This window comes from Hippoglossus stenolepis, chromosome 24 (genome assembly GCF_022539355.2).
Source record: "Hippoglossus stenolepis isolate QCI-W04-F060 chromosome 24, HSTE1.2, whole genome shotgun sequence".
NCBI lineage: Eukaryota > Metazoa > Chordata > Actinopteri > Pleuronectiformes > Pleuronectidae > Hippoglossus > Hippoglossus stenolepis.
This window is the reverse complement of record NC_061506.1, coordinates 5478549-5505350: the sequence shown is the minus strand read 5'-3', so window position 1 is coordinate 5505350 and position 26802 is coordinate 5478549. Positions and strand designations below refer to the sequence as shown.

The window sequence follows — 26802 nt, the reverse complement described above, 5'->3', positions numbered from 1 at the left end:
CAATGCGGCTGAACGAAACCGAAAAAAAACCTGTGTGCGCTTGCAGTAGCGGCACAGAAACTGCAAGGTGAGCAAGGTAAAGGTAAAGTCCCTTTGATGCCACCACGTTTGCAGAAAGTACGAGAAGGGGGGTGGTAGTAAGTGGAGGAAGACAGGAAGTGGTGCAGATTGTTGTTCTTTGATGTGTTCGCCTCTCGTCGTCATTTATCTGATTCTCATCAACCTCAGTGACGTTGACTCTGAGAAAACACGGTCTACTGTTACTGTTTTCACAGATATAAGAGCATGGAAAAAGTGTCAGGTTGATGGTAATTTATGTTTTTTGACACCGTAGCTTTTAGAGGCCCCCTGGTGTTTTTTATTTGGAAGTAATGGGCTCTGATGCACTCAGATTTACGAGCTGAATGAGCCGCTTGCGGTTTAAATCCCCTCATTTACTCACCGCCGTCTGCTTTGACCACAGAGATGGGGGTTACAACTAGGGGGTGTTGGTGTGTGTGTGTGTGTGTGTGTGTGTGAGAGAGAGTGTGTGAGAGAGTGTGAGAAACAGGCAGAGACAATGAGGGCACGGCACAGGAAGCAAGTGAAACCAAAACAGTTAATTTATTGTTTTTTTTACAGCTACAGCTGCAAAGGGAACTGCTGCTTTTTGCTGTGTAGACACGACAAGCGTGATTTACTCTTAAAGAAAACCCCATCACAATAATGTTCTTTTCCAAACAAGCTACAAGGACATCCCTTCTTTTTATACATAAGTAGTGGGCATAGTTGTGAAAATGGTCAGAGGACGTGTGTGAGATCAGAAGTGTCGTGGTATTGGTTTCTGAATCCCTCTTTTCTTCCTGCCGTCCCTCATTCCTCTGGGTTTGGTGTTCATGTAATCACTCTGGGAAGCTTCGTTTCTCATCCTGACCTGGAAGACACATGAAGAAAACATTCATGACACATCTCAATGTTGTACTAGTAAGAACCAAATATTCCACAGACTGCATTTCCGGCTCAGGGGAGCAGCTCCGGCTCATTTTGAATACTCCCACATCTCTATTTATTTCTATTCTCTTTACTTTGATTTTTTCTTTCAATTTCACAGTTTTGATCGGACAGCTCTTCGGGAACATTACCCAGTGTATAAATTAATTGTATGTACTTCTTGGTATATATTTTATATTTCAAACTCCTCAGTGTCAGAGGAATATCATACCCAGATGACGATGGCAATGACGGTGACAGTTCCGCTGTAGATGCTTAGAAGTGCAACCATCGGAATCCAAATCCAGTCAAATCCTCGGCTTGGATTATCATCACAGTGACTGCTGTCTTTACTGGTGTCTTTCTTGAACCTGCAGGGGTGTCCTGGAAGAAAGCATTTCCAGGAAATATCCAGTGTACCGTTATAGTGTGCACACCAATGTATAAACATGCACTTTCCATCAAAACGTATCTATATTTACCTTCTACAAGGATCATCCCAGCACTGTGTACTGTTTTCAGGGGAGGAGGGAACATAACGAGGCTCTCACATCTGTAGGTTCCATAGCTGCTCTCAGTCACTCTGGTGAGAACGAAATCCATGGATTTCTGCCGTATGTTCTCCACTTCCACGCCAACCCTGGTGTAGAGCGACGTGCATTTCAGCGTGTTGTTTTCACGGGTGCATGTGACGTTGGAAATCAGTTCACGCTCCTTGAAAAGTTTGAATATAATTTCGTCTGCAGTCACGTTTGGGCACGTCACAGACACGTTTTCTCTGCCGGGTACGCAGACAGCCTTCAGCCGCACTGGAGAGGAAAAATATAAATATGCGATGTGTCAGTTTAAGACATTTTTCCACAGTATAATGCAGCGTTGTGTTTGCTGTTGCTGTAAACAGAGTCAGGATAAAACCTAGGGCCAAACAACTTTTCAAAGAAAATGGCTTCTGACTGCTGCATCTACTGATGAATTTACTTGAATTTAATTCCCCAGAACTGAAATTCAGGCTTTAAAACTCGTCATTTCACAGCAACCCACATGGAATATATTAGACAACGGTCTGATCACGTTTAGTGCACCTCTGTAAACCAGCCTCACTTTCACACATTCACATGGAAAACAGAAATCTGCCATTTGAGTGGCATATGACTCAGAAGGTTGTGGTTTAGGTGAGGCAGTTCCTGGTTTTGTGTGTTATTGACTTATTGTAAGTCACTTTGGATAAAAGCGTCAGCAAAATGAAATGTAATGTAATGTGTGTTTTAGTGTTGAAACGAAGGCAAAGGGTTATTTGATATTCCTCTGTTGACCCACGTATCGATTTATTCAGCCATTTTAACTACTGGTGAACTGGTTAGACATGAGGATATGTTCATTGTAAGCTATAGAGAAACAGAGGTACTTTCAGCTCTGACTTTTCCTGTTGTATGTGTTTAAACTTAACTGAATAGCAGTTAAAGTAAAAAAATACCACTTCTGCAACTTCAAAATAGACTAATCTGCCTGTTCACTGTGCAGAGACTGAGGAATGCTCACCACAGTGTTCACAAACAAAACAAAACTGTCCCACGCATGCACAGGAAATTCTCTCGTTTCGATAAACTACCTGTGCCATAATGTAAAAACTTACCATTGCAGGGGCATGTGTTCGGAGACACATGAGTGGCACATGATAACCTGCAGCCCAGCAGCATCAGGAACGTCCAGCCAACGCTCGTCCTCATCTCTCGCAGCGTGAGTGTGAACTTGCCTCCAACAGAAGAATAATGTCCCACAAGGCTTTTCCCCTCATCACATTAAAACCTGAAGATCATCCAACAGCAAGCTACACGAGCCGTGCATGCGTCCCACTGACGGTAAAACATCGACTGAACCCTCACACACTCTTGAGGGAAAACATCCTGTTTGAGAAAACACCTCCTCTTATGAAGTTTCCGTTCTCTCCCAGTGTGACCTTATAATGTGAGATTATGATCATATGTTCATTTACCACCAGGGGATCCCAAACTTTTTTCCGCCTGATCCCCAAAATTACTGCACTGTGTTGCTGATGCTGTCACTAGTTTGCCATAATCACCTTATGGGTCATGTGCGGATGAAAATCAGAAGTATACCAACATATTTTGTTATTTGCATAGTTTTATTTTATATTTAAGTACAATTTCTTTCCGTTTTGGTAACAATTGTGGCTAAAGAATGTCTTGCATGTTGCAACCTTTGCGAAGCACTGATTTACACCACAAGCCCATTGCTGGATAGTTCTGTTCCTATTGCTGTGCATGTGATTCAAGGCCGTTTTTTGTAAGTTGGGGTAAAATCTCATGCGCTTTATAATTGCAACTAATGCACAATGGTAATAGTAGTTATTAAGCAGATTTGTGCAGTAAAACAACTTGGAATCATTGTGAATTTGTGTTTTTGCAATGCACATAAAGGCCTTTCTGTAGTTGATTTTATTAACCTATTATAAACCTATTTTAAACAACATTTTAAAACTCCTGGTTTCCTGTGAATGCATGAACTATAATTTAAAAACACTTTTGCATGTAAGAGACAGAACCTGGTCGTAATTTGTCACTGTGAATATGTGTATTTACTGCTGAGTAGCCTTGGGAGGAGTTGAACGTTGCTGTCCCAGTGTGTGTGACCAGAAGTGCGATGACCCGGTGTTCCAATGCAACCGAGCAAAGTTTACTGAACACAGCGAGTGACGAGTGCCAAACAGATATCAAACTGGTTTCAAGTGACATTTGCGTGGCGGCCAAAAGTGTCATCATCACGTCACTAAAACAGTTTTAGAGAAGTGAACGAGAAACGGTCTCATCACTCTGAATATGAGTCAATCAGTTAGGCATCATTATCTTTTTTTAAAAAGCACATAGAAGTATCTACACTATGGCTTTGAGAAGAAAGTGCAATGTGTGTCTTGGTCCACTAGATGGCAACAAATCATTGTATTTTGATCAGTCTGTTGCTAAATTGCTATAAAAGCAAGAAATCTAAAAGTATTCTTCTCTATGATTCTTACTATTTCTAGTTTTGTGCAGGATTTACAGACTAAGAGCAGGGATTCGAGGCCATACAAATATGAACTTTGTGTGGCAACACATGGTGACAGATTCATTGTGAAGTGGGGATTATAGCATTCCCAAAAAAATGTTGTCTGATGAAGGGGATTGTCGGCTTCGTAATGCCATGTGTCCATATGGATAACACGCAATAATCTCTTAATCTGGTACATGTCCCTTTTGTCTGGCGGTGGTGTCTTTAGGGGACGGTCTGCGATAACCCATCTTTAAAAAAATTATATTTTAAAAATGTTATTCTTAAAGGAATGATAGTAATAATAATTAGGGATGGGCAATACAAAAAATAATCAATACACATCAATATAAGGCTTTTGCTTTGTGAAAGCACAGTGAGGAGGATTAATTATTTTATAATTTAACTATATATTAAAGGTTGACATGATTAATCTACCTCAGATTTCTAAAATGTGTCTTTGCTCATAATCAAGAGTTTAGAAACCAGAACCTTCACCTAGGGGCAAATATAAGTATTTAAATAATCAAATAACAATAATGTGACATTTTTAGTGCTCAATATCGATATCGACATAACATTTTATCGATATAATTTTATTTATTTTTATCTTCCTCTACCTCTTCTTCCTCCTCTTTTTCCTCTTCTTATGATGATTATTATTAGTATAGAGGGAATAGCTGCTGGATGCTGCAAGAATTAGAAAAAATCTATAAAATCAAGTAAAGATAAACAGAGGCAGTAAATGTGACTAATAAAGGATTCTCTTATTATCGTGTGTGATTTTATTTTCTCCTCCAGCTAATCAAACTAAAAATGCTTTTAAAAATTAAAATGTGTGATCAACCCTGGAGGAGTGTCGTTCTTTCCCACGGGCCGTGAAGGCAGCGGCGGCTCCTCTGGGCTGGACAGGAAACGACGGAGCTCCTCAGCGTGTCTGCTGCTCGGCTCCGGGAGGGAAGAATGGGACACGGCGACGGGACGAAGCAGCGTGTGAAGACATGAAGACATGAAGACAACGGGCTGCTTCTAAAACCAACCCCGGCGTCTTTATCACAACTGATAAAACGCACTTAAAACCCCGGGACGTCTCCGCTATTCTCCCTTAAAGCCCCGAGGGCTGGAGGGAGATTTCGCTCCCGTTGGAAAACGCAGCCTCTTCTTTGTGGACTCTCATTTTTCCCTGTGAGTAAATTTTCCCGTTTTCTTTCTCTCACACCTTTTATTTGTCTTTTCCACACTAATTTCACACTCGTGCTTAAAATGTCAACACATATAAATGTCGAGGTAATCATGTGTTAGTCCCACAATGGAAGGGAGGGGGGTTGCAAGTTTAGGATGCTAACGACGGGGCAGCCCACCCATCTTTGATTTCTGTACCCGGGGGAAAGTGGATGTTTGTGGCCACTAACTAGCTAAATGTGGGGTGTGTGGGTGTATTGAGGTGGGGGGGTTTGCATGTCCCCCCCCACCCACCCACCCCTCTATGCGGCCATTGAACAAGCCCTTTTCTTTTGGGGAGGGGAGGGGAGGGGGGCTTTACATTTGAACGTGAGCCCATTGTTGTGGTGTATTTGCCCCCCCACCCACCCCCCAAAAGACCCGACCTGGGTCCGGGTGGAGGTCTCTCTCCACTCCCCTCCTCTGCCTCCAGCTCCAGGGATGGACGCAGCCTCCACCCCGTGCAGCGGCAGCAGCCTCCGGGTAATGGCCGATGGTTTTGTCGCGGTTGTGTTTATACATCTCACAGGAAACACCCTCTTTTCTTTTTTTTTTAACGCCTTTATTCGTATGTAAGATAAATGCTCATCTCTGTGGGGGGGGTTCGGGTTGAGCTCGTCATGCGCTGCCTTCCCTTCCTTCGCAGCGGGGTTCGAATCCCCTTTGTTGGACGATGACGCCGGCAGCATCCAGTCTGACCAGTGGCCATCGCCAGTCCAATGCTAACACCCACCTCATGCTAGTCGAGCTAGCTCTGCAGTGTTTTTTTAGCTTTTCTGGGTTGAAAACACCTCCTCGGTGCAGCCTGGTGGGAAAGTCACTGCTCCAACATGTTGTGTTTACATTCAAATCATTGCAAATGAGTGGAGGGAGCTCAGATGAAGTGTCCCCCAGACAGTAACACAGGCTGGATGATGACCCCTCCATTGACCGTGGGGTTGAAAGGTCATTTAGCAGAGGAGCTGCACACCATGCCACTGTCTGGCTGTTTCCCACATGGGCCCAGGTCCTCACCCAGTGAACATCAACTGTGTGTGTGTGTGTGTTGGGGTTTTTTTCAGCTAAAGGGTTAGTGCACCCTGATGAAGTGTTTGGTGAACTATCCCTTTAAACATAGACCTCATGTGGACCAACGTCCAGTCCAGATGAGGCAAAACTTAATTTCTGAGGTCCTGGTTAAGGTTGTATGTGAATGGGTCATGGATAGGTTCCTGGATAAGGTTTTGGTTGGGCTGTCAACGGATGAAGCTCAACGCAAAGTCCTAATTAGTGTTGCTGTGCAAACCTGTGTGTGCACATACTGGTTTTTGTTGCCTCTCGAGGACCTTTTCCATCATAAACACTGACCTTTTCCGGAACAGCAGACCCAGTGGAGTCCAAAATCTCCTTCATATGAGGTAAATGTCTGAGGTTCTGGTTACATTTAAAATTCAGATGTAAATGATGATGAGGTGAAGGTTAGGGTTAGGCATGAATTGGTCATGGATAAGTTTAAGGATAAGGATTTGGTTAAGCTGTCAATGAAGAGTAGCTGTGCAACCCTAGGGTGTGCGTTCTCGTTTTTGTTGCCTCTCAAGGACCTTTTCCATCATAAACACTGACCTTTTCAGGACCAGTAGACTTCATGGAGACCTTGTCCTAATGAGGCCAAACTACATTTCTCAGGTTCTGGTTGTTGTTAGGGATGAGATGTGGTTAGGCATTCATTTGTCATGGTTTAAGGTTGAGTTGGCAGCACTCAAAATCCAACCATAGAAGGAAACCAATAAATCAATATATTAATAAAATAAATGAACAAACTGATTAAGAACATCTGACAGTTAAGTACTGAGGGAAAACGGTTAAGATTAGGGATAAGGTTTTGTTAGGCTGTCCACAATGAATGAAAGTCAATGCAAAGTCTTATTAGGGATGTGTGTATTTTGTTTTATTTGCACTACCAATGCCAGAGTGTTAGCTCCATCTCTTCAGTTGAAGGGGGAATACAGCAAAACAAACATAATGTGCTCCAAAAAAGCCACTAAGAAGCCACTTGTCCCGTCCTTTCTTCCCCGCACTGTGGCGTCATAATAGACCCTCTGTGTCCCCCCCGGGCCACGCTCGATTTGCACCCACAAAGCACCAGACGAGGAGCACATTATTTTAGGCATCGAGACAGCGCAGCGACAATGCGACCCTCTCGCTTGCCTTGCAGTCAATGGGGTTGAAAATAACCACTGGCCTTCTGGTCGCCCCCTTCGCCCTCAGGCAGATGCCTTTAAAGCTTGTTATGTTTTTTTGCAAGAGGGTTTGGAGTCAGATTTCCCCGACTGTCTATTCAGAGACACGAGATGATGAAAGTAAATGTACGATGCCCCAGAGCACATCTGGAAACCCCGGTGATGCGTTGTTTTTGTTCTTTTTGGGCATTGTTATACTGTGGCTTGGTTTCCTATGCCATGTCCCCATTATGAATGTTGTTTTTTAAGAACCTTAATGATCATACTGGTTTTAGAAAAGGGAAAGAAAATATTTGTTGTTTTTGACGCCAGAGGCTTGTTTTTGAGTTTATTTAAGGCCTGTGGCTGAATTCCAACAGGTAGTTGAAGCAAAAGCAGATGTTTTTCAGCATCATCGCTCTGTGAAGGCGATGATGCACAAACACGTAAACAACTTGAAAGGTAGGGAGAGTAAGGACATGCAGTGTATGATGCTGCGTGTAATGAGATCATTATCCTGAAGCCGCTGCATTCAGCTCAGTCATGGATTACATTTCTAGCCTCAGAGCTAAAACATATGTTCGAACAGAGCGTGTCAGTCAGTTCACTGCCCCTGTTTTAAAAGCACATGTAAAGAATTTTTCAGCTCCTAGTGAAAAGAGAACCCAGGGACGAGGGAGGGGTATCCATATATATTTTGGAAGAAGACTCTGCTCTAAATACATAACCAGTAACATGGTTTTCTCATTTGTCCGCTCTCGTCTTGTTTTGCCAAACGTGGAATGGAAGAAGAAGAAGAAAAACCCCATCTGCTTTCCTCCTTCCATTCCTCTGCTTCCATTTTTTTCTTCCGCTTGATTTCCTCGGGATGTAAGTTGATTAGATGTGAAAAACAGTTGTCAGAGAAATTTTGGACTTGAGGAATGATCCCCAGAGACTGTGTATGTTCGCAGAGGGATTTGAAAGCTATTCTCGGTGTTTGTGTGTGTGTGTGTGTGTCTGTGTGCTGCTCCGTCCGTCTGTCAGCGCTTTCCCGGCTCTGCTGTGCGAGCTGCCATGTCTGACCTCTGCCCATCCATCCCAACCCCTGTCTGTGGGCATAAGACAGTGCCGCACAAAAGCTCAAAAGATGAGAGGCTGGGGTGGGGTGGGGGGCGGCCATGGTGGTCGGTGTAAGTTTACAGGTTGTGTTACAGCTGCCGCGGGTGTAGGTGGGTAAAGGTGGAGAGCACGGGATGGGAGGATGGCACTTCAAACGGAGGTTTCAGACGCGCCGGAGGGGAGAGAGGGTAACCTGATATTCCACAGTGATAGGAGCGTCTTGGACTTCTGGTCGGGGGACTGGAGAAGATAAAGGCCACCAGCTGCACCAGGGCTCGGCCTCATGATGCCAGACTAGATGGCTGTGCTGTGTGTGTGTGTGTGTGTGTGTGTGTGTGTGTGTGTGTGTGTGAGCGCAGAGAGAAAGTAGCTGTGTGTCATTCCACCTGGGTGTGTCCCCCCCTCCACTTGTCGCAGGCACATGGTCCCTGCTTGTATAGGGCCTTGTTCTGGTAACATTTTGCTGACCTTTGGCGGCAGCTGCCCCTGCCATTTGGAAACAAAGACAAATGGTTAACCAGCCCGTCTGTGGCCTCCGAAGCCTCGCCTCTTCCACATAGCATGTTGCTCTTCCTGTTGGCCTTTTCGTGCACATTTAGAAACTTGCACAAATGCCCTCAATTACAGGAAATGAATTGTTTAAAGCTTCATAATGCAGCCTTTTCTTTCGTGGTGATTGATTTCTGGTCCTCTGCAAGGGAGACTTTTTTTCACCGACCCCACGTACACCCACGTGGAGGCGTGGTGAATCCGTCCCCTTTGCTGGATCATTCGCTCGAGCTGTATCAGTGTATGGACGAGGCAGCGCCTATGCTCCGCCTGCACCGCTGATCGGAGTGGGCAGAAGGAGGGCATGATCTCGGCCCTCGCTCAAGCGCACAGGGCATACACCGCTTTGCAAAGACAACGGAAGATACCAACGGTGATGATTGACCTACAATCGGATCTCCGTGCCATGTGAGTTTTTCATATCTGTGCCAGTGGGCGGTGAGCGTTTTTCTCCCGGAATAGATAAAAAGTGATAGTTCTGTTCCTTTTACTCTTCGTCCTCTTGTTCTGGCTGCATTGCATCTTGGTCCATGGGGGCTCTTGTCATCGGAGGAACTGATCCTTCTCCGTCTTTAATGTTGGATTTCCCTGTGTGTGATTATGATTCGGCACTTGGAAAAAACAACGTGGGTCTAGAAATGAGCCCGTAAATTTTTCAGGCTGTGTTTACAAACTACTTCTTCCATTACGTGTTTTCCTATATTTTATCTCATCTGTTATGATAAATGTCCAACCTATTGTATTAATTCATTAGCTGTCTCTTTTGTTTGCTGCTGCTTTCACTGAACAGTTTGTTTAAGTGGCTTAGGCAGCTATTAATCAGTGTGACTTTGACAGTGGCAGGTGGCTGACTCTCATCGCATGGCTGCTACTGTATTATAGAAGGTCTGTTTCGTTCAGTGCCATCAGGGGTCTTTGTTAATTCATCAGGAAATGGAGGGTGCTGTAAGAATTACCTCTGTGGTGGAGTTGGTGCTCGTAGTCATGCAGTCCAGCATGATCAGCACCTGTGACTGCCACAATGCCTCCAGGCGCTTTTCCTCTGTTTTTTGTGCTCCTATCCGTCAGTTAAGTAATCACCCTGAAATCGATCTCAACATCCAAGGTGGGGAAGGGGGAATCTCATCCCAGTGGGAATTCTCAACCAGAATTCCTGCAGTAGCATCAGATATCAGCGAGGAGAGGGTGGAGCGGAGGAGGTGATTTATGGTATTGTGTTTCTTCCCCTGCGTCCACAGCAAAGTACAGTTGCAGCTCCACCGCAGAAGTTACGGGACGGGTTGATGGATGGGACGGCCTGTCTGCGAAGATGGACAGCCTTTAGATGTGGGCCAGGGATAATGGAGAGCACACAAAATGCTAAAGGCAGGCAGGAGTGCTTTAGAGGGAATATTGTTATGAGCCCACAAAGTGCTAAGTCACAGGAAATGCACATGCGGTGCTGTGCTGCTGCAGCCGCGGTGTAGAAAATGTGTAGTATCGACTGGGGGTGATGTATGATCTGTCGTTTGTAGGAATTCCATATGCAAGGAGAAAGCTGATTAATTTCCTTACTCTCGTTATTGCTTTCACGTGCACTTTTTTGCTCCTTTAACTGAATTAAATAGAATTCCCAGTCCTTTGCAGGCAGCAGATCACGGCCATGGTTGTAGTCTCGGATAAACATGAGGAGTTCCTGTGTCCTCTCGGTTCCCTGTCTGATCAGACTTCAGTCGGTTCTCATGAAAACATAACAGCAGATTGCGTGTCTGTGTGCGCCGGGTTGTTTGTGTTTGTTTGCAGTCTCTGGTAACACTTACAGTCCAGCATAGCGATGGTTTGAGGGAGAACCACACCACACACACAGGGATACAAATAAATTTAACCCAACTGTTTCCCCTCACCCCACTGTGAAATGCCTGCCTCTTGGCCTAAAATGTTCAGGTGACCCCTGTTTAGACGAGTTTATGGCTCTCTAACCAGTTCCATTCCATAGGATTCAGTTGTATTTACTTCCCGGTGTACACACTAACAATAGTGACATTATCAGAAAACGTCAGGGATGCAGTGATTGCAGTGTTCCTTCCTGGCATCACATTGTGTCGGGGGGTGTTGTGTTTGTGTGTGTGGTTACAGAAGCAGTGGCATACGTCTGAATCACTGGAACAAACAAATATCTTGGCATGCATGGAAAATAGATTCCAGACCTGAGGATACACTGGATTTAAGTTGTCATCTATTTGAATTGTAGCCCCAGAAGGATTCCTTTAAATCACGTACATGCACTGACGGCAAAAACAGACTCGTCCCTATGTGATTTAAAAGCTCCAACTGTTTCTGTTTTCATTTTAAGCTTTGAACAAGCAATACAGCAAAAACTAGCTCTGAAATGTCTTGTTTTGTCATTAAATATGCACTTTAGCCTACCCCCCCACCCCCTCCTCAGATCTTTAACTACAATCTAACCCATAATCATGAAAGTTGCTCATGTAGCTACACTCTCCAGGCAGCATCTGGTGAAACCTCAAGCAGTGGAAACGAGAGGGCTTGGAAAGCAGCCCGCCCTCGTCACATTGCCCGCTCAGTGCCTCCCAAGCCAAGAGCCAAGAACCGCAAGGTTCGACGCACATCGCCATGTCACTGGTGACCGAGCTGGCTGCCAGAAAAAAGTCAAGGGGGAGGTGGAGGAACACCTGTGAGGAAGAGGGTGATAATGTGAGAGGAGGAGGAGGAGGAGGAGGAGAGCGCATGAGAGACAAGTTTATGAGAACCAATAAAATGTTCTTCTCTGCTGCTGATGTCATGTGAAATAAAAACGGGTTTGGAAACGCTGAGGTCATCCTTCACTTTTCCTCCATCAATGTCCGCAAGTCGCACTTTTTCACAACACTTGGCTTCAAGCTCGTGTTCCGCGTTTACTGTACAGACCGATGCTGCCAGGATTCTCCATTATTTTTCCTTCTTTTTAACATCAGGGTTCATGCGGGACACTGAAGGAATGTAGGAGGTTCAGACAGTCACTGCAGTGACCTACAACGCAGAGAGGATCCAAGGAGAACAGCCGTCGTAGTAGTGGATTGACACATCTTTTTGGGAGAGAATCCCCTGTCTGTCGCTCAGACCTTCAGGCCTAATCTCACAAAATAGTGCTCTGTGTGTGTGCAAGTGCGTGCTTTTGCCAAATCTCATTCACTAATACCCTTGCAGCTCTCCCACTGAGCCCGAGCCCCTATTGACTGGGTTAAGTTAGTGGCTGAGTAGCTTGCTAATCTCTCTCTGCTCCGCTGATCTTCACTCTCTAGTGATTCCTGATTATTTCGGTCCACGTGCCACACAGGCAACTCGGTGACTGAATTGACATCTGCCCCCGAGTTTGGCACCATGTCCAACTTTAATGCTTTGGGGAGCCGTCATTAGCATATTTGCGGCCAGCCAGCTTGACCCCCTCGCCCCTAACTGCTGTTACAGAACGAAACGACGTGAATGAGATGTGCGATTTGATTTCTGTCTTTGAGCTGCTTTGTGCGAGCCTTGCTAATGAGTCGTGGTGCTATGAATGAAAATGGTTAAAAATGCTGCATCAAAAAATACTATTTTGATCCAACGGAAGAGCAACGGGTCCAAATGTGGACTAACACAAGAGGCATTTGATCACGTACCCATGAACCCCACAGGGGACCCCCATCAGACCCCACTGGCCATCGTGGGAACATTCCTGATGCAGCATTATTCCATAATTCCCACCATGTGTGGTTTTTCCAGAGCCGTGTGCTCCCTGCCCGGACCGTGGAGAATCCCACTGAGGAGGGGAGATCAGCTCCTTGTAATTGCAACCAGACGTCACTGTGTGCGAGTGGAAACAGCCGAGGTAGTCTGTAAACAGAGGGTCAGTTCTGTGACACCCTCACCACAGGTTAGAGCTAATAAAAGCACAGACACTCAGTTTTCATATGTATGATTTCCTTTATTGAGATTTGACATTTGAAGAGGACTTTCTGAAGAGGTCAGGCAGTCCACTGTGGAAGGATTGCTTCTTTAGAGTTGCACTTGACTTGGTGTAAGAGCTGATCAATACTAATGCTCCTTCCCTGTGAGGAGGGGTTTTGTAGATGTCCATCCTTCAGCTGACTGATGCTGTATCTCAGTGCCCTAACAAGAGCGTTCAGGGTCACTGATGAGGCCTCAGCCTGCTCTGAAACCGGATTAAGAGGCTGTTTGCCGTTTTCCGATCAATAAATCTTGCTGCATCAAGCCACTGTTGTACAGATCGGTGTTGAATAAGGGAGCAGATATGTTTCGTGTTGTGAAACAGAGGCCACTAGCAGATTATCACGTCGAACGGTCTTTGCCTCGCCGTATCACAGAGACGCATCACATATCCAGATGAGCAGCAACACAAGAATGAGAGGAATGCATCTCTCGTGATTTATCTGTAGCCTGTGTTGCGTCACTATAACGTGGTGTTTCTGCTTTTTTGTGCAGAACAGGCTTCCATCTCTGTTTATAGATTATTATGTGGTTGTATTTTAGTCTTTGTATGTTGTCTGCAGGGTTATATTACAGCAATATTATATAGTCTTACAGTAATACAATACTTTGCTACCACCTTGCATGATTATGATAAATATACAAGTGGTATTTTTAAGGTTACTGTTTGTAGGGTGGTACAGTTTGTAATGTTTTTAATAAGCTCACCTTCCCTTGTGAATTTTATTGGATTGGATTCTGCTGTATGGTCCTAAACCCAGGTTTTATAACTGGAGTCTTACTTTGACAATCCCTCTTATCGTTTATTATGACTAATACCAGTCCATGTATTACTTTCTGTATGAGCACCATATACAGTAGATATCTGACAAATATATCGTGCATGTAGCTCTGTCTGATTCCTGCTTACTCATTCGCTGGGCTTTCCCTACAACAATCCAGTCTTTCTTTTCCCGCTGTGACATCATCACTGCCCCCTGCCCTCCTTCCCACTTCCTGCCCTGACAGGAAATGAGCCACCCCAAAGCTTTGCCATAAATGGGGGGCTGTTACTGGACAAGGACACACCTGTGTCCTCTGCATAGGTCCTGTGTTTCCCCTTGGTCTGTTGTTGAAGTGGGGCACCAGTCTGGGCCGCATAAAAAGTCTGTTGAAAGTAAGCGTTGTAAAAACTTCGACACACAGGGCACCTTTTGGGCAGTTGTATGTTTTTTTTGTCGTGCCCACAGTCGCCTCAGAGCAGTCACAAGGGAAAATATTGTTTCCAGGACGTGCTCCTCTCTTTGCCTTTTTGCAGAGGCTCCGTAAACATGTATCTGAGCAATTTGTTTTTGGCAAGAACTTTAATGACGCTACAGAAAATGATCTGAAAATTGGATCTGGATATTTTCCTGAGCAGGAGGCAGGACATGACGTAGAAATTCCCCTGCAACATGTTAAAAACCCCATCAACACAATCACTTGCTCGCTGTGAATTTTCCCAGAGAATGTTATCCTCACACGGGCTCATATCTTTCTCCAGGGCTGGCAGGAAGAGTTCTGGAAAATGTCCGGAGCAACTGACTTGTACATTTGCGTTCTCACACCCAGCAAATTCAGGAGTTCAGTGAATATCTACTTCTACTGTCTGGAATTTATATTTTGAAGTGGAAGCGTCAGGAGAGAAAAATGTGTGTGATGTTTGATTTAAGGCTTAAAATGAAATGTTGTCCTCTCCCTCTTTGTTCAAACTGTGGTTAAAAAGTCAGTCCTGTTTATCTGTGCATGTGTCGCAGGCCTGCCTTTGTTTTCAGCCCCGAACAGCAGCTGCCGCCGGCCTGTGTGCTGTTGTGACTGCAGCAACTGTGTTCCCTGCAGCTGCACAGACCCATGTGTCACTGCCACACCTGCTCTATGGCCTCGTGTTGACTGAGTGATATCACACGTTAACTGTGTGCAAATTACACCAGAGAGAAAAAGATGGTGGTGGGGGAAGGGGGGTGACCTGTAATTCAAACAGGCAATTGTGTTTTAAACACACTTGTATGGATACCGTGCGTGTGCACAACCACAAACAGACCTGTGCTCTTTCTGACACTCTCCCTGTTACGAGAATCTATTTGCTGTGAAAACACGCACTCGCACACTTTTTTTTTTCCACCAGGGGAAGGGCCACATGCTGGGGCTGAACAACAGTTGGTTTGTCGAGAGACGAAGGAACAGCTGAGGCCAGCGGGAAAAGCCTCCTCGTAGTTAGCCACAACATCAGCTGCCTACCTCGCTCACAGAGTAAACACACACTATGAGGAAGTGGCAAAGTAAACACACGCACCGTGACCGAATCATCGCATTGATATGATCCGGCCGGCTCAGCACGATGAAACCTGACATGCCCATATTCTATTTTATTGCCAGCCTATGATTCAGCATTCAAGTTATTTGAGATAAAATAAGGTGACTCCGGTGTGAGTCAGCGTTGAGTTGATGACTCGCCGAAACATTTTAACGTTGGTCAGTGTTGTTGAGACCTGGTGGAGGTCGGTGACTCACAGATAATACGCGAGTAAGAGTTTTGACAAGGTTTGAGTTTCTACTCTGACTCACGTTGGGAAATTATTAGCCTGTGGTGGTTAGCCTGCTTGTTAAGCGGGCTGTGTGTGTGGCTCTGAAGGGCTTTGTAGTCAAATGAAGACGGCCTCTGCAGCTCACGTGTCGTCTTCTTAATCTCGCCGTAATAACGAAGAGACTTTATAATGAAGGGAGAAGTGCGCTTGATTGCTTTCAGAGCTGTGCGATAAGTGTCTTTCTGGCTGTGCGTGTCATTTGGTCTGCGCTTAGTTAAGTCTCTTCACTCAAGCACCCTCTGTCGTTAATCCTCCGCATTCTTGTGACAGTGAAATCAGTCTGCTCCCCTCCTGCTGCCGACCGCCAATTCCCAGAATTCTGCAGTGCAGTGAGAGCAAACACCGGGGATACGTACGTTTGACCGAATGGCCTTGGATGGGCCGATCAAAGCAGGGGTTGTGTTTTTGCTACTGCAGCTACAAATATTCCCACCAATTAACCCGTGATGGATTTTGTTCTTCCTCTCTCTTACTTCCAGGCGATAAAGTACCCGGTCGCAGAGTGGAGTGGAGGTTTCGTCTGACCTTAAACCTCAATAGGAAGGAGATCAAGCCACTTCAGAGGTAAGACTTCCTGTAAACCAGAGTGAGTAAACGCTGCTTTGATGGCATTGACGTAAGCCTCGCAAAACTCAGGCTTCCTTGCAAAATGCCACAGAGATTATTATTTTGACACCAGTTGCTGTTGTAACAAGCTGTCCAGCAGGGAGGTTATATTTAAGCTGGTCTCAAATGCCTCTGACATGCATGTCTAAGACATCATGTGCTCACCCCAGCTATCATCTGTCATCTCTTTGCTTTCAAATCTTAAGTTAAGTTGACAGTGTGGATCCATGTGTTTGTTGTTTTTGAAAAAAAAGAGGTAACTCCAGAGCTGGTGGAGTGTCGAGAGGAGGCTTCACACCCCCCCTCGTCAAACCCTCAGTCGGGAGGCCTTGTAAATCAAAGCCAAATGAAAGAGGAGTCAAGCCTCTGAGGATCTTGTCAGGGGAGAGTCTTTTTCGCCGAAGGAGATAATTCCAGACTAAAGTGGAACCATGTGAGGCTGAGCTACGTCTGTGGTCTGCAGCAACAAGATGCTCCTTTCAGTGAACTTTTTATTCTCCAACTGTCACAGATCTGCGTTGAATTTGCAGCAGCAGACACTCAAAAGGTTTTAACTTTTATGTGAACAAGAGACGCTGACTTGCTTTTTTTAGCAATTAAGTAATTGATGACAGGTTGAAGTGAATCTTTAGAGCGTCAACTTGTCTCTGTGTGACGCTGCTACCTTGAATTCTGTTCTCAGCTCACAAATAAGAAAAAAAAAGAATGTGCATCACAACAGCTTGAAAGATGAGGCTCGTATAATCATCATATATATTTATTTTCCTTTGAGTGCAATGCAGAATGACGCTTGCGTGTGTGCATGTGAGCTCCAGCAGAGGTAGGCGGTTTGACCAAGGAGCAGCACGCCTGGGGCAGGACTGCAGACAACATAAGACTCAAATTCACCACAGCAGATTTGTAAAACTCAAACAATAGGTTTCAATACAGTTTTCATACTCTATGTATGTTACAGCGAGGATGTGGGATGGATTTTAAAACCGGGGACCCCAGTGGTGACAGAGCCTGAGGCTGAGGGAAGGAAGCCCTCTCCCCTGGACTCGAACAGTTTCAGGATGTTTCAGGATGCTTGTGTCTCTGGGACTATGTACACGTTTATAGCTGTGTGTTTGCAGATGGCGGCTCTCTGGCTGTAACTGTCGTGTTCTCTAAGGAGAGGTTGTCGAGCAGAGACGCTCACTAACTTTGACACCGGGCTGTCAATATTATTCAGCATGTACATCACACATGTGAGGCCACGGCTTACATGTCATTGTTCTGGGTTGTGGTTACCATAGCAACTGTTTCATTCATGCATGTGGGCTTTCTTAAAACAGACTGTCCTTGGAATGATCTCCCCCTTGTTGTTCCCTGAAGACATACGAATTGCAGCCACAAGGATCTTTGGGAAATGAAGAGTGTGTGTGCATGTGTGCATGGGCGCGTGCATGCATTCCACATTTGGGAGGATGGCAGGGTTGGCACAGCAGGAATGCTGGGGGGGTGGTGGGGCAGGAAACAGACTGGCACATTTTTGTGTGTGTCTGTCCGATGAGACACACAAACACACACTTGGACATTTGCTTTCACATTCAGCCTCACATGAAGCGTCTCAGCACAAGCCAGTCACTTTAGCTTAGCAAGGGGGGAGCTGGGAAGTGTTGTAAACAAACGGGGGAAGACATGCCCAGCTGCCTGTGATATGTGATGCATACGTGTTTCTCTTTGCCTTTTAGGTAGGACACGTTGCAGCAGGAATGTGCTTTTTGCACACAGGTCCTACGATTGTGTGTTTGTGTTGCCCACTGTGCTTTGTATTCCCTAAAAGGTGGCAGATGCAAACCCGCTGTTCTGCTAGACCAAGCAAAAAGCCATGGAAAGTTCTTCCTGTTGGCACATAATGATTTTATTTATCCAGAGGAGATTATAACACAGGATGAGGCGGTTTGAATGTTTCCATGAAGGCGAATCTACTTAATTCTTAATCAAACTGTGACACACAAGATATTTTTAAAACACAAACAATCGGGAATTTTTAAGTGACAAAGATACGAAATAATCCTGTGGTCCGGTGTCCTAGATTTAACCACAACCCATTCTGTAGAGCTGCACATTCATGGAGAAGCAGACACGAAATTAGCATCAGTTCTGCAAGTTGAATAATTTTACTTCACATGATTTCGGCTCTTTTTACTTTAGCAGAGCAGTAGGCCTCTCATCTTTTTCCCTTTTTGGAATGTCTTGCACTCAGCCTCTGTTGTCGCTGCTGCTGCTGCTGCTGCTGCTGCTGCAGTAGTGCTGCATCATGTTTGAAAGTGTTTGTGAGAGAGCACTCACTGCAGCAGACCACCTGAGCCCCTGTGTGGGTGTGTGTATATATATATATATATATATATATATAAATGTGTGTGTGTGTGTGTGTGTGTGTGTGTGTGTGTGTGTGTGTGTGTGTGTGTGTGTGTGTGTGTGTGTGTGTGTGTGTGTGTGTGTGTGTGTGTGTGTGTGTGTGTGTGTGTGTGTGTGTGTGTAACACGAACTCCTAAGGGCAGGGACAAGACTATTGATTTCACATTTGGACGGCTGCCCTGCAGGGAAGCAGAGAGGCTGACACATCCTACGTCTGTTTGTTCGCAAGAGAGAATGAGCGATTAACGGTGACAGGAGTCGTACCCACATTTTTTTTACCATTTAATGAATTATTGGGAAATCATAAGGATTCCAGGCAGATGTCAGCAGAAGCCTTGGATGTGAAAACATCACGTCACATGTTAGTTTGTCTCTGAGGATTTACGCCAAGCTCTCTATGATAGCTGCAGGTCCATCCGTGGAGATGTGCACGTGTGTTGCCATGGCGATGCCTGTTAGAATAGATGCAGGGCAGCTGAAGCTTAGCTCCCTCTGATATATAGCTTAGTACTCACACCTACCACCCACTAGTGTGACTATGCATTTTCACACTGCCTCTCCTCTGTTTCTCCTGCTCTTCTTCCCTCCCTCCCTGCCTCCCTCCCTCCCTGCCTCCTCTAACTCCCTCTCCATCTGTCCACCTCTGACATCCTCCTCATCTTTCTCCTCTCTCTGGCCCCCCCTCATCTCTTTCTGTGCCCCTCCTTCCTAATTGGCTGTATAAGCCACAGTGGCGGCCTGTGTCACGCTCTGCTTCAGTGAGCGTGTGTGTGTTTTTGTGGATCCATATGTGCGTGTGTTTGTGTACGGGTTCCTCCTCTGCTTGCAGGCTGTTGGTCATGCTTGACTAATGACACTAGAGCTGTTGTTTTGGCCATCAGGGCCTCCCCTATATTCACAGCCTAATAGCCGACCCCCTCCCACCATTATAGTACCTATCCATCATGCCCTCCATCACTCTCCCTGCTTCCTCGGTGGCCTCCTACCAATCTCATCTCTCTTCCCCAATCAGTCCTTCCCTGCTTCCTTCTCTGCTGTTCTGTGGGACATTACGTTCTTCATGAGAATATAATAAAATAAAGAAAACCCTCCTATTAATTGCAGCAGCCCTTAGTCTGCAGAAGATGGTGTAGTTGTTATCTTTTTTTGTACTGCATGTCCAGGAGTGCTGACTAATCCCCACGTTGCAGAGCCAAAGTGTAACAGTATATTTTTACCATGTAGCCGCCAATTTCAAACACTATCATTAGATTCCAGCCTGAAAGCTTTTTGTGAAATGCAACTTCCAGCCTAAAATGTTTAGGACAGCTGTTAGTCATTGCAATGATGGACCTGTTGTGTTAGAGAGTGTCTAAAGCTAAAATCATCCACGATAAATGCTTCAGAGTACAAGAACTCATCAAGTCCCATGAGGCAGTTGGATATGTTGACAGCCAGCATGGCACATTAACACAAACACCGACTATGTTGTGTGTCCCGAGCATGGAACCGTGACTGTTGTTGTGATCGTGCCAGCATCAAGCCGACCGTCAAGCGTGACTTGTGAGTGCAAAAACATGACAACAGCAGAGTGTCAGAATGTCGATATTTGTTTTAAAACTAAAAGCCTATAACCTTCTTTAACCTTTTAAAGCTGCATCTATCCTACATGTCTAATTCACAGAGGAAACACACACACACACACACACACACACAGTATTACGTAATTCTTTGCATCAGATGTCTGTGGCCAGTGCAGGTCAACCACACCCAGTCAGACTTTGGATAATGGCAGACAAGCTGCTCCCAACTTCAAAGAATCTTTCCACCAGTGTTGCCACAGCTCACAGCCAATTTCCTCGGTCCACTTTTTAACTTTTATACGTCCATGTGAGTCAGTGACGCTGGTTTGTGGTTTCCCTCGCTCTTCTCTAGGTGTAGCGCCCATAAGGGAAGAAAGGAGGGATGGGAAAGGAAATGAGCCAACGACTAGACTGTGCTGAAAGCCTGGAGATAACCATTATCATAACGCTCACACAATCAGATTGCATCTGTTTTATGTCTCAAAGGTGTTAAACCCAAGCAGCCGTGAAGAGGTGAAGTGTATATTGGCTCCAGTGTGACACAGGCTGTCATTACGATATCCTGACACTGTGTCATTTCACTGTGTGTTTTATAGCTGGAGTATTCTGGGCCATGCCGGCTATGATGACAATCAGACACATGTATGTGTAAGAGGTGATTCATAGTCTGTGGGGGGGGAAAGGGGGCTGACACGAGAAGGAGACAAAGGAAAGAGGAGGTCAGGAAGAGATTAAATTGATGTGTTATATATTTAAGAATGTATTGGTCATATATCACTGAAGTTATGTTGTGCACAAGCGTAATAAAAAACCAGACTGGAACATTTGTAAAAACATTATATGAAAAACAATAGTTTGATATATTCAGTTCATTAATAGTTTGCAAACTAGTGGCAGTTTCATTTTTCATGAGGTAGTTTGTCACCAGGGAAGTGACATGGAAATACACATCACATCCGTACTTCTTCCTGTTGTACAAAAATAAAGCTCCAGTATCCCACGCGATCGTGGTGTAGAGCTGCAATATCAAGGTCTGAAGAATTTTTAGGGCTTAGTTGATTTGAACTTTAAGCATTTATTTTTTTAGTACAGGGTCATACAATGGCCTTTTCTCTTAAAAGACATTATATAGCTGGGGCGCGCCTCCTAGTTTCCCCACTCTGCGTATTACATCAATTCAGAGTGGCCCATTAAACATGCTTCTCCTCAATTTGACCCCACGCACCATTCCCTCTTGCTTTCTCTCACACATAATTTCCCCAGAGTCTGTCGGTCAGCGGTATTCAGTGTACGGGGGGGCACACATAGTAGCCAGGCTGCCCCGGCCATGTTTGCAGCTATTCCTAGTCATGGGGTCGCTAAATGTTTTACGTGTTCCCTCGGTTTGAGCCTTTGTCTGCGTCAGCCCCCGGAGACTCTTGTCACTGCGAGCGTTTGTGTCCCACTAAACTCTCAAGAATTCCCACTCGCTATTTGCGGCCAAGCGCCATTGCACTGTATTCATGCTTCATCAGAGTTCACAAAGTTTGTTTAATTGCCATGTTGTTTACTCGCCCTGAGCCCGGTCATTTCACATCCCCTTTTCTCCCAAATATTGTCCCATTGAAGTGTGATGCTGAGATTATTTTTAGAAGAGAGGTGTCAGAAATGTGCAATAAGTTATTTTCTTTTGAAGATCATTTAAGAGAAGAGGGAAAGAGCTGTGAGGACAGGGTGGTTTTGGAGGTTTGTGTGTATTTCACTGTTTTTCCGAGGCGGAAACGATGAGAGCCAGACCACTGATGCCTGGTTTCATTAGTTCTTATTGCAACATCATAAAACTAACACAGGCACAGGGTAGGTGGAGTGTTTAATCCCAAAATAGTCTTATTTAGAAGTGCTTGATGGAAACATCCAGTCAGTCTACCCAGCAGCAGAAGTATCGGGCCACAACAGTGTTTACACAGCGAAGGTCATGTTCCAATACCCAGCCCTCCTACTTCCTGTGTGATTGAAATGTGAAAGGATTTGTTTGTAATTCAAATGTTGGGAGCGATTCAGGATTTGAATATCAACCTGGAACAGAGCAGGTGGAGCTGAAGTTGTCGGTGAAAGGCTGTTTGCCCTTTCTGTGTTGATTAAATGAGCTGGTATTATATTATTACCTCCATCAAGGACATTATCAAGGACCCCCTGTCCCTTTGATTGTTGGTTTCTCAGCAGGATTACGCAAAAGATATTGAGCTGATTTCCACGAAACTTGGTGGAAACATGGGACAAGAAAGAACCCATGAACCGTACAAAGGGGCAGATCCATGAATTAGTATTAATTTTTTTTCTACTATAACAAGTGATTTACAGTACATACAAACCACCAAAACTTAAAGTTCTGCTCCTCCTCCGTCCCAGATGTCGACCAAATGAACAGCAATGCTTTGTCCCATCATGCAAACTGAATTAAGAAGGAGCCAGCCATGGAGACCTAATCTGACCTATGATGTCATGTTGCACTCTCCCCTTCTCTTTGTCACACCCAATTGCTCGTGTGACTTTCTCTCATTTCTGTCTCAAGCAGGAAGGGGGGGGGGTTGAAAGTAGTTTCTCTCTTTTCTATAATCTCCTTGTGTTCTCATGGGATTTCTCTGACATGCCGGCCATTACCACTGACCAAGTCACCGGCCTCGGAACTGGTCCAAATGCAGAGGACGTGTTTTCCCAAAAGGATTAACATTGTGCGATTGCATTTTTTCATATAGCTTGACTGGAAATTTCTCTGTTACTGATCCAAAGGTTAGTCTGGAGTCTGGGGTTTGTCACTTGAGGTGTGAGAATAGGCCTCAGGCAGCATCAGTCATCCAAGTCCTGTGATGAGAAGTCATCAAGGTTCCTCCCTCTTATTTATTAACTTGAAGTGTGTACTGTAATCAGTTTGCACTATTTAGGCCTTTACAGCAGACAAAGAAGTTGCTAGTTTGAATCCTATAGCCTCATTTCTTTCGATAATCAGTAGCATAGCATTTGACTCAGGGTTTGCTGCTTGATATAGAAACTATGGAAAACTATTCAAGACCCTGTTCTCCTCTTAACACAGCCTGTTTGATATCTCGTCTTCATTCTGCTCCCTTTCCCAATCCTCTTGACACTCTCTGATATGAACGACTTAGTCTAAAGATAGACATGTCCTCCTCCTCCTCCACCTCTTCATCTTCTCAGCACCACCGGGTGCTTTCTGAGCTTTCTCTGCGACTCAGAGAGATTTGGAGCGCACACATTTCATCTTCCCCTCACTCCTCATCTCCCTTCGGGGGGCACTGCAGCATCAGCAGGAACGCCGCTCGTTTATACGGTACCAAAATAAGGCTGCAGAGTGAGACTCCATTGAGAAGACATATGACCTTTCAACCCATAGACCCCCTGAGAGACCCAGCAGTCAGAGGAGACAGATGAGTGCTGGTCATGGTCAGACAAGAGAAGGGGGACCGTGCAGGAGGAGGAGGGGGGGAAGGTCAAGGCGGGTGTTTGGTCAGCAGTGATGCCTGCAGGAGTGCACTCTTTCTCTCTCACACACACACACACACGCACCGCACACACGCACACACACACACACACGGAGAGAGAGAGCTTCCTCTCATCCCTGTGTCTCTCCCTGGTCATGCTCCATAAGCTTAAAAGCAGGGCCTCAGGTGGTAATTCACTTAAACCTGCAGCAGCATCTGCCACTCAGGTTGTATTATTCCATTAAAATGACAGCAGCAGAGCTATTTCCAAAGTCCTGTTTGTGTATCATTCTATCTTCAATTTCTCCTATACACCCACACCACATATATAAATATGTGTGTGTGTGTGTGTAATATGAAGATCCGCAGGCTGATTGCTGTTTAAACACAGCTGCTCGAGCTCCTGAGGTGCGTCTCATTTCAGGCCTGTGTGTTTACAAATTGAAGCACCTCAGAGAATCGGCAAACACAATGTATGCTCATTTTTGAATTTGGCCATTTCCTCTTCCTGTCTGCCTCCAGCCAGCCATGATGTCATTCCTTACTGCAAGGATACACAGCCCCTGTCATGCTGGGAAACCCCCTCCCGGAGAGATATGTCTCTGACCAAAGGGCCATGTGTGGAGACACATTCGGGTGCAGCCAAGTCGACAGTTACTGTGTCATTTGAATGAGGGCAAACTTGTATGGTTTTGTGGGTCAGCTGCAGTGAGGCACTGAGTACATGTAAAGGTGGAGCGTTCTGGCTCCTACCCTCAGCTCCCCGATCCCCTCCTCCTGCCCAAAAGTCCCTCTCATCCCCAAGTAGTTGCACCAACAACCCGAAGGACAGATGGAGTTTCCTGCCATTAGGGAAATCAGGAATTCTGCACATCCTGGCCATTTCCTGTTCCGACTCCCACACGCGTTCACGAGTGCATGGATGGAACAGCACACATGCACACACGCTTTGTTAAAATGTTTTTGTTTACATACCCAGACTCTATCTTTCTCAACAAGATGTTCCTGATGTGTTTGATATGTATGCCAGCACAGGAAACCATCCATCAACAACCCTGTAATGTGCGTGCACACACACACACACACACACACACACACACACACACACACACACACACACACACACACACACACACACACACACAAAAGTTGCAGTTCAGGCTTATGATGCCACCTGTAAAGACACAGAGGCTGGGACAGTATATTTATTCGTGCCGTTAGCAGCACATACAGCGATGGAGCACGTGTGCCGTCTGGAATGTGACCGCTGCTGCCCTGAAACAAGCGCCCCTCAGCTGCTTGTGTGTGTGTGTGAGTGAGTGTGTGTTTGTCTTCAGCTGACCGATTTTCAATAGTGTTCGCTATCATATTCCTGTTTGCTTTAACAAACGCCCGGCTGTTTTATTGCCTTTAACCTGCTGCCTGTTTTATTACCCGCTTTTATCGGCTTCTAACAACAAAGCGTGACGTTCAGATTGCCTCTCAAGTATTCAGTATAACCATGAAGCCTTAGACACACAAACACACACACATACACATTCATGAGATCAAACGAACAGGGGTCGAGAAAGGGGTTAATCCTGGTTTGGTACAGTCCCCACTAGTGACTGATACCACACAGTGTGAATAACAGGAGTGGAAAGACACCCCCATAAAACATCAATGGGATTACCCAGGAATATTCCATTTTACTGGACTGTATTGGGGGGGGCTGTACCAAAGCAAGGGCTCTCTTAAGGGAGACCAGTATCTTGTAAAATTGTTTTATTAATTCTCCATCGCTTAAGTTTATACTGTGTTATGATGTGTGTGTGTGTAAGGCTGGAAGGGCGGAGCAAACATGCACCTCCCTTGGCAGCTGCCCAGGTGTGTCTCCTTCTGTTCTGAACCACGCTCTCCTTCTGTTTGACTCACATGTCACCACGTTCTTCCTCCAAGCCCATTGGCATGTCGTGGGTGTTTATTCATTCCCCAGGTTGGGTAATATCAGATTGTCCTCACAGACCGTGACAGCCCGGCTGACCTAGAAATGTTACGCACAGACAGGGAGGGGCGTCGTATTGTTATACTGTGGAATGGGGCCATTTTTTTGGTCCAATAATCTTTGTACAGCCCTGTTTTGTCTAATGTAAAGTGTCCTTGTGTAGGATTTAAAGAAAACAGTTTGTCAGTTTGCTTTTGTCAATAGTATCCAGGCAGATTCATTTTAACTAAATACTTAAAGGCTCACTACATAATATCTACTCGTATGTTATTTGTAAATGTGTCATAGATAAGCTCCTAAATGAGTCGGTTTTTGTTGCATTGCAAGATGTGAGCTCCTGCAACTTCACACGTTGCAGCTGCTGCACTTCTCTTTTTCGTCCAGCAGAGGGAGCCCTGTCATCACCTTTTGCTTGCCATGCCCTCCTCCCCTCACACTGGCCCATATAGCCACTAATACCACCTGCTCCTGTTGTTCAGAGCGGCTCGATTGATATCTGCTTCATGCTGAAGTGATTCACTGCAGGGTTTCAGAGATCACACATGTGATGCTGGTTGGTGTTCATCTCGTTCTTCCTCCCTTTCCTCCGTCGTCATCCCCCCCTTTCTTTTGGATCCTTAGCTGGAAGGCGAGATGTAGGGTGTGTCAGCGGCGAACAGCACAGCAGACACTACAGGGCATTCCACCGATTAGACTGCACAGGGTGCCCGCCAGGGGTCCATGAGCGGTTGTCATGGTAACAGGCAGTGAGGTTGGCATGAGCTGAGGGTTTTTTATTTATTTATTTTTTCCTCTTTTAGATCATTCTTGCTATGTGGGTGTTATCTGATTATTTTTTTTTGTGTGTGTGTGAATTTGCACACGTGTGTAGAATCATCTGACAATTTGTCTGTGTCTTTTTGTGTGTGTGCAGATGGATCAGGTATCAGATGACGAGTTGGACCATGGAGCAGAGGAGGACAGTGATAAGGAGGACCAAGACCTGGACAAGATGTTTGGAGCCTGGCTGGGAGAACTGGACAAGCTCACACAGGTTAACACGCACACACACATACACACACACACATAAATATATATATATATAGACTCACACAGGTACAAGAGCATGGAGAAAGGACGGGACTGTATCCATAGCAA

The 26802-nt window shown here is 45.4% G+C and overlaps 2 protein-coding genes across 8 annotated transcripts in view; one reads left to right on the top strand and one right to left on the bottom strand.

Annotated features, from left to right (window-relative positions):
* Positions 1-584: 584 nt before the first annotated feature.
* Positions 585-2888, bottom strand: si:dkey-1h24.6. Its single transcript, XM_035149750.2, has 4 exons — positions 2603-2888; positions 1452-1778; positions 1202-1353; positions 585-913 (listed from the first exon to the last, which is right to left on the bottom strand). Exons 1-4 carry the CDS (start codon positions 2694-2696, stop codon positions 800-802), a joined length of 687 nt encoding a protein of 228 aa, XP_035005641.2. The 5' UTR covers positions 2697-2888; the 3' UTR covers positions 585-799.
* A 1891-nt stretch (positions 2889-4779) lies between these two features.
* Positions 4780-26802, top strand: part of LOC118103146 (ras-associated and pleckstrin homology domains-containing protein 1) — a 34055-nt gene continuing 12032 nt past the window's right edge. For 2 of the 7 annotated variants that reach the window (XM_047339098.1, XM_047339095.1), the window contains exons 1-3: positions 4780-5199; positions 16132-16216; positions 26579-26698. In XM_047339098.1, the coding sequence (XP_047195054.1) occupies positions 26579-26698 (120 nt within the window). In that variant the 5' untranslated portion in view covers positions 4780-5199; positions 16132-16216. Of the gene's footprint in view, positions 5200-8955; positions 9492-14096; positions 16005-16131; positions 16217-26578; positions 26699-26802 lie in introns of those variants that run through there. The other 5 variants (XM_047339100.1, XM_047339099.1, XM_047339101.1 and 2 more) reach the window with 4 other exon arrangements.

Excerpts from the sequence above, each read along its gene's own strand:
- si:dkey-1h24.6 (XM_035149750.2), bottom strand. The coding sequence starts at position 2,696 with ATGAGGACGAGCGTTGGCTGGACGTTCCTGATGCTGCTGGGCTGCAGG. Across the intron at positions 1,779-2,602 it reads GAACACATGCCCCTGCAATG|TGCGGCTGAAGGCTGTCTGC; the intron begins GTAAGTTTTTAC and ends TTTCCTCTCCAG. Across the intron at positions 914-1,201 it reads TCATTGCCATCGTCATCTGG|GTCAGGATGAGAAACGAAGC; the intron begins GTATGATATTCC and ends TGTGTCTTCCAG.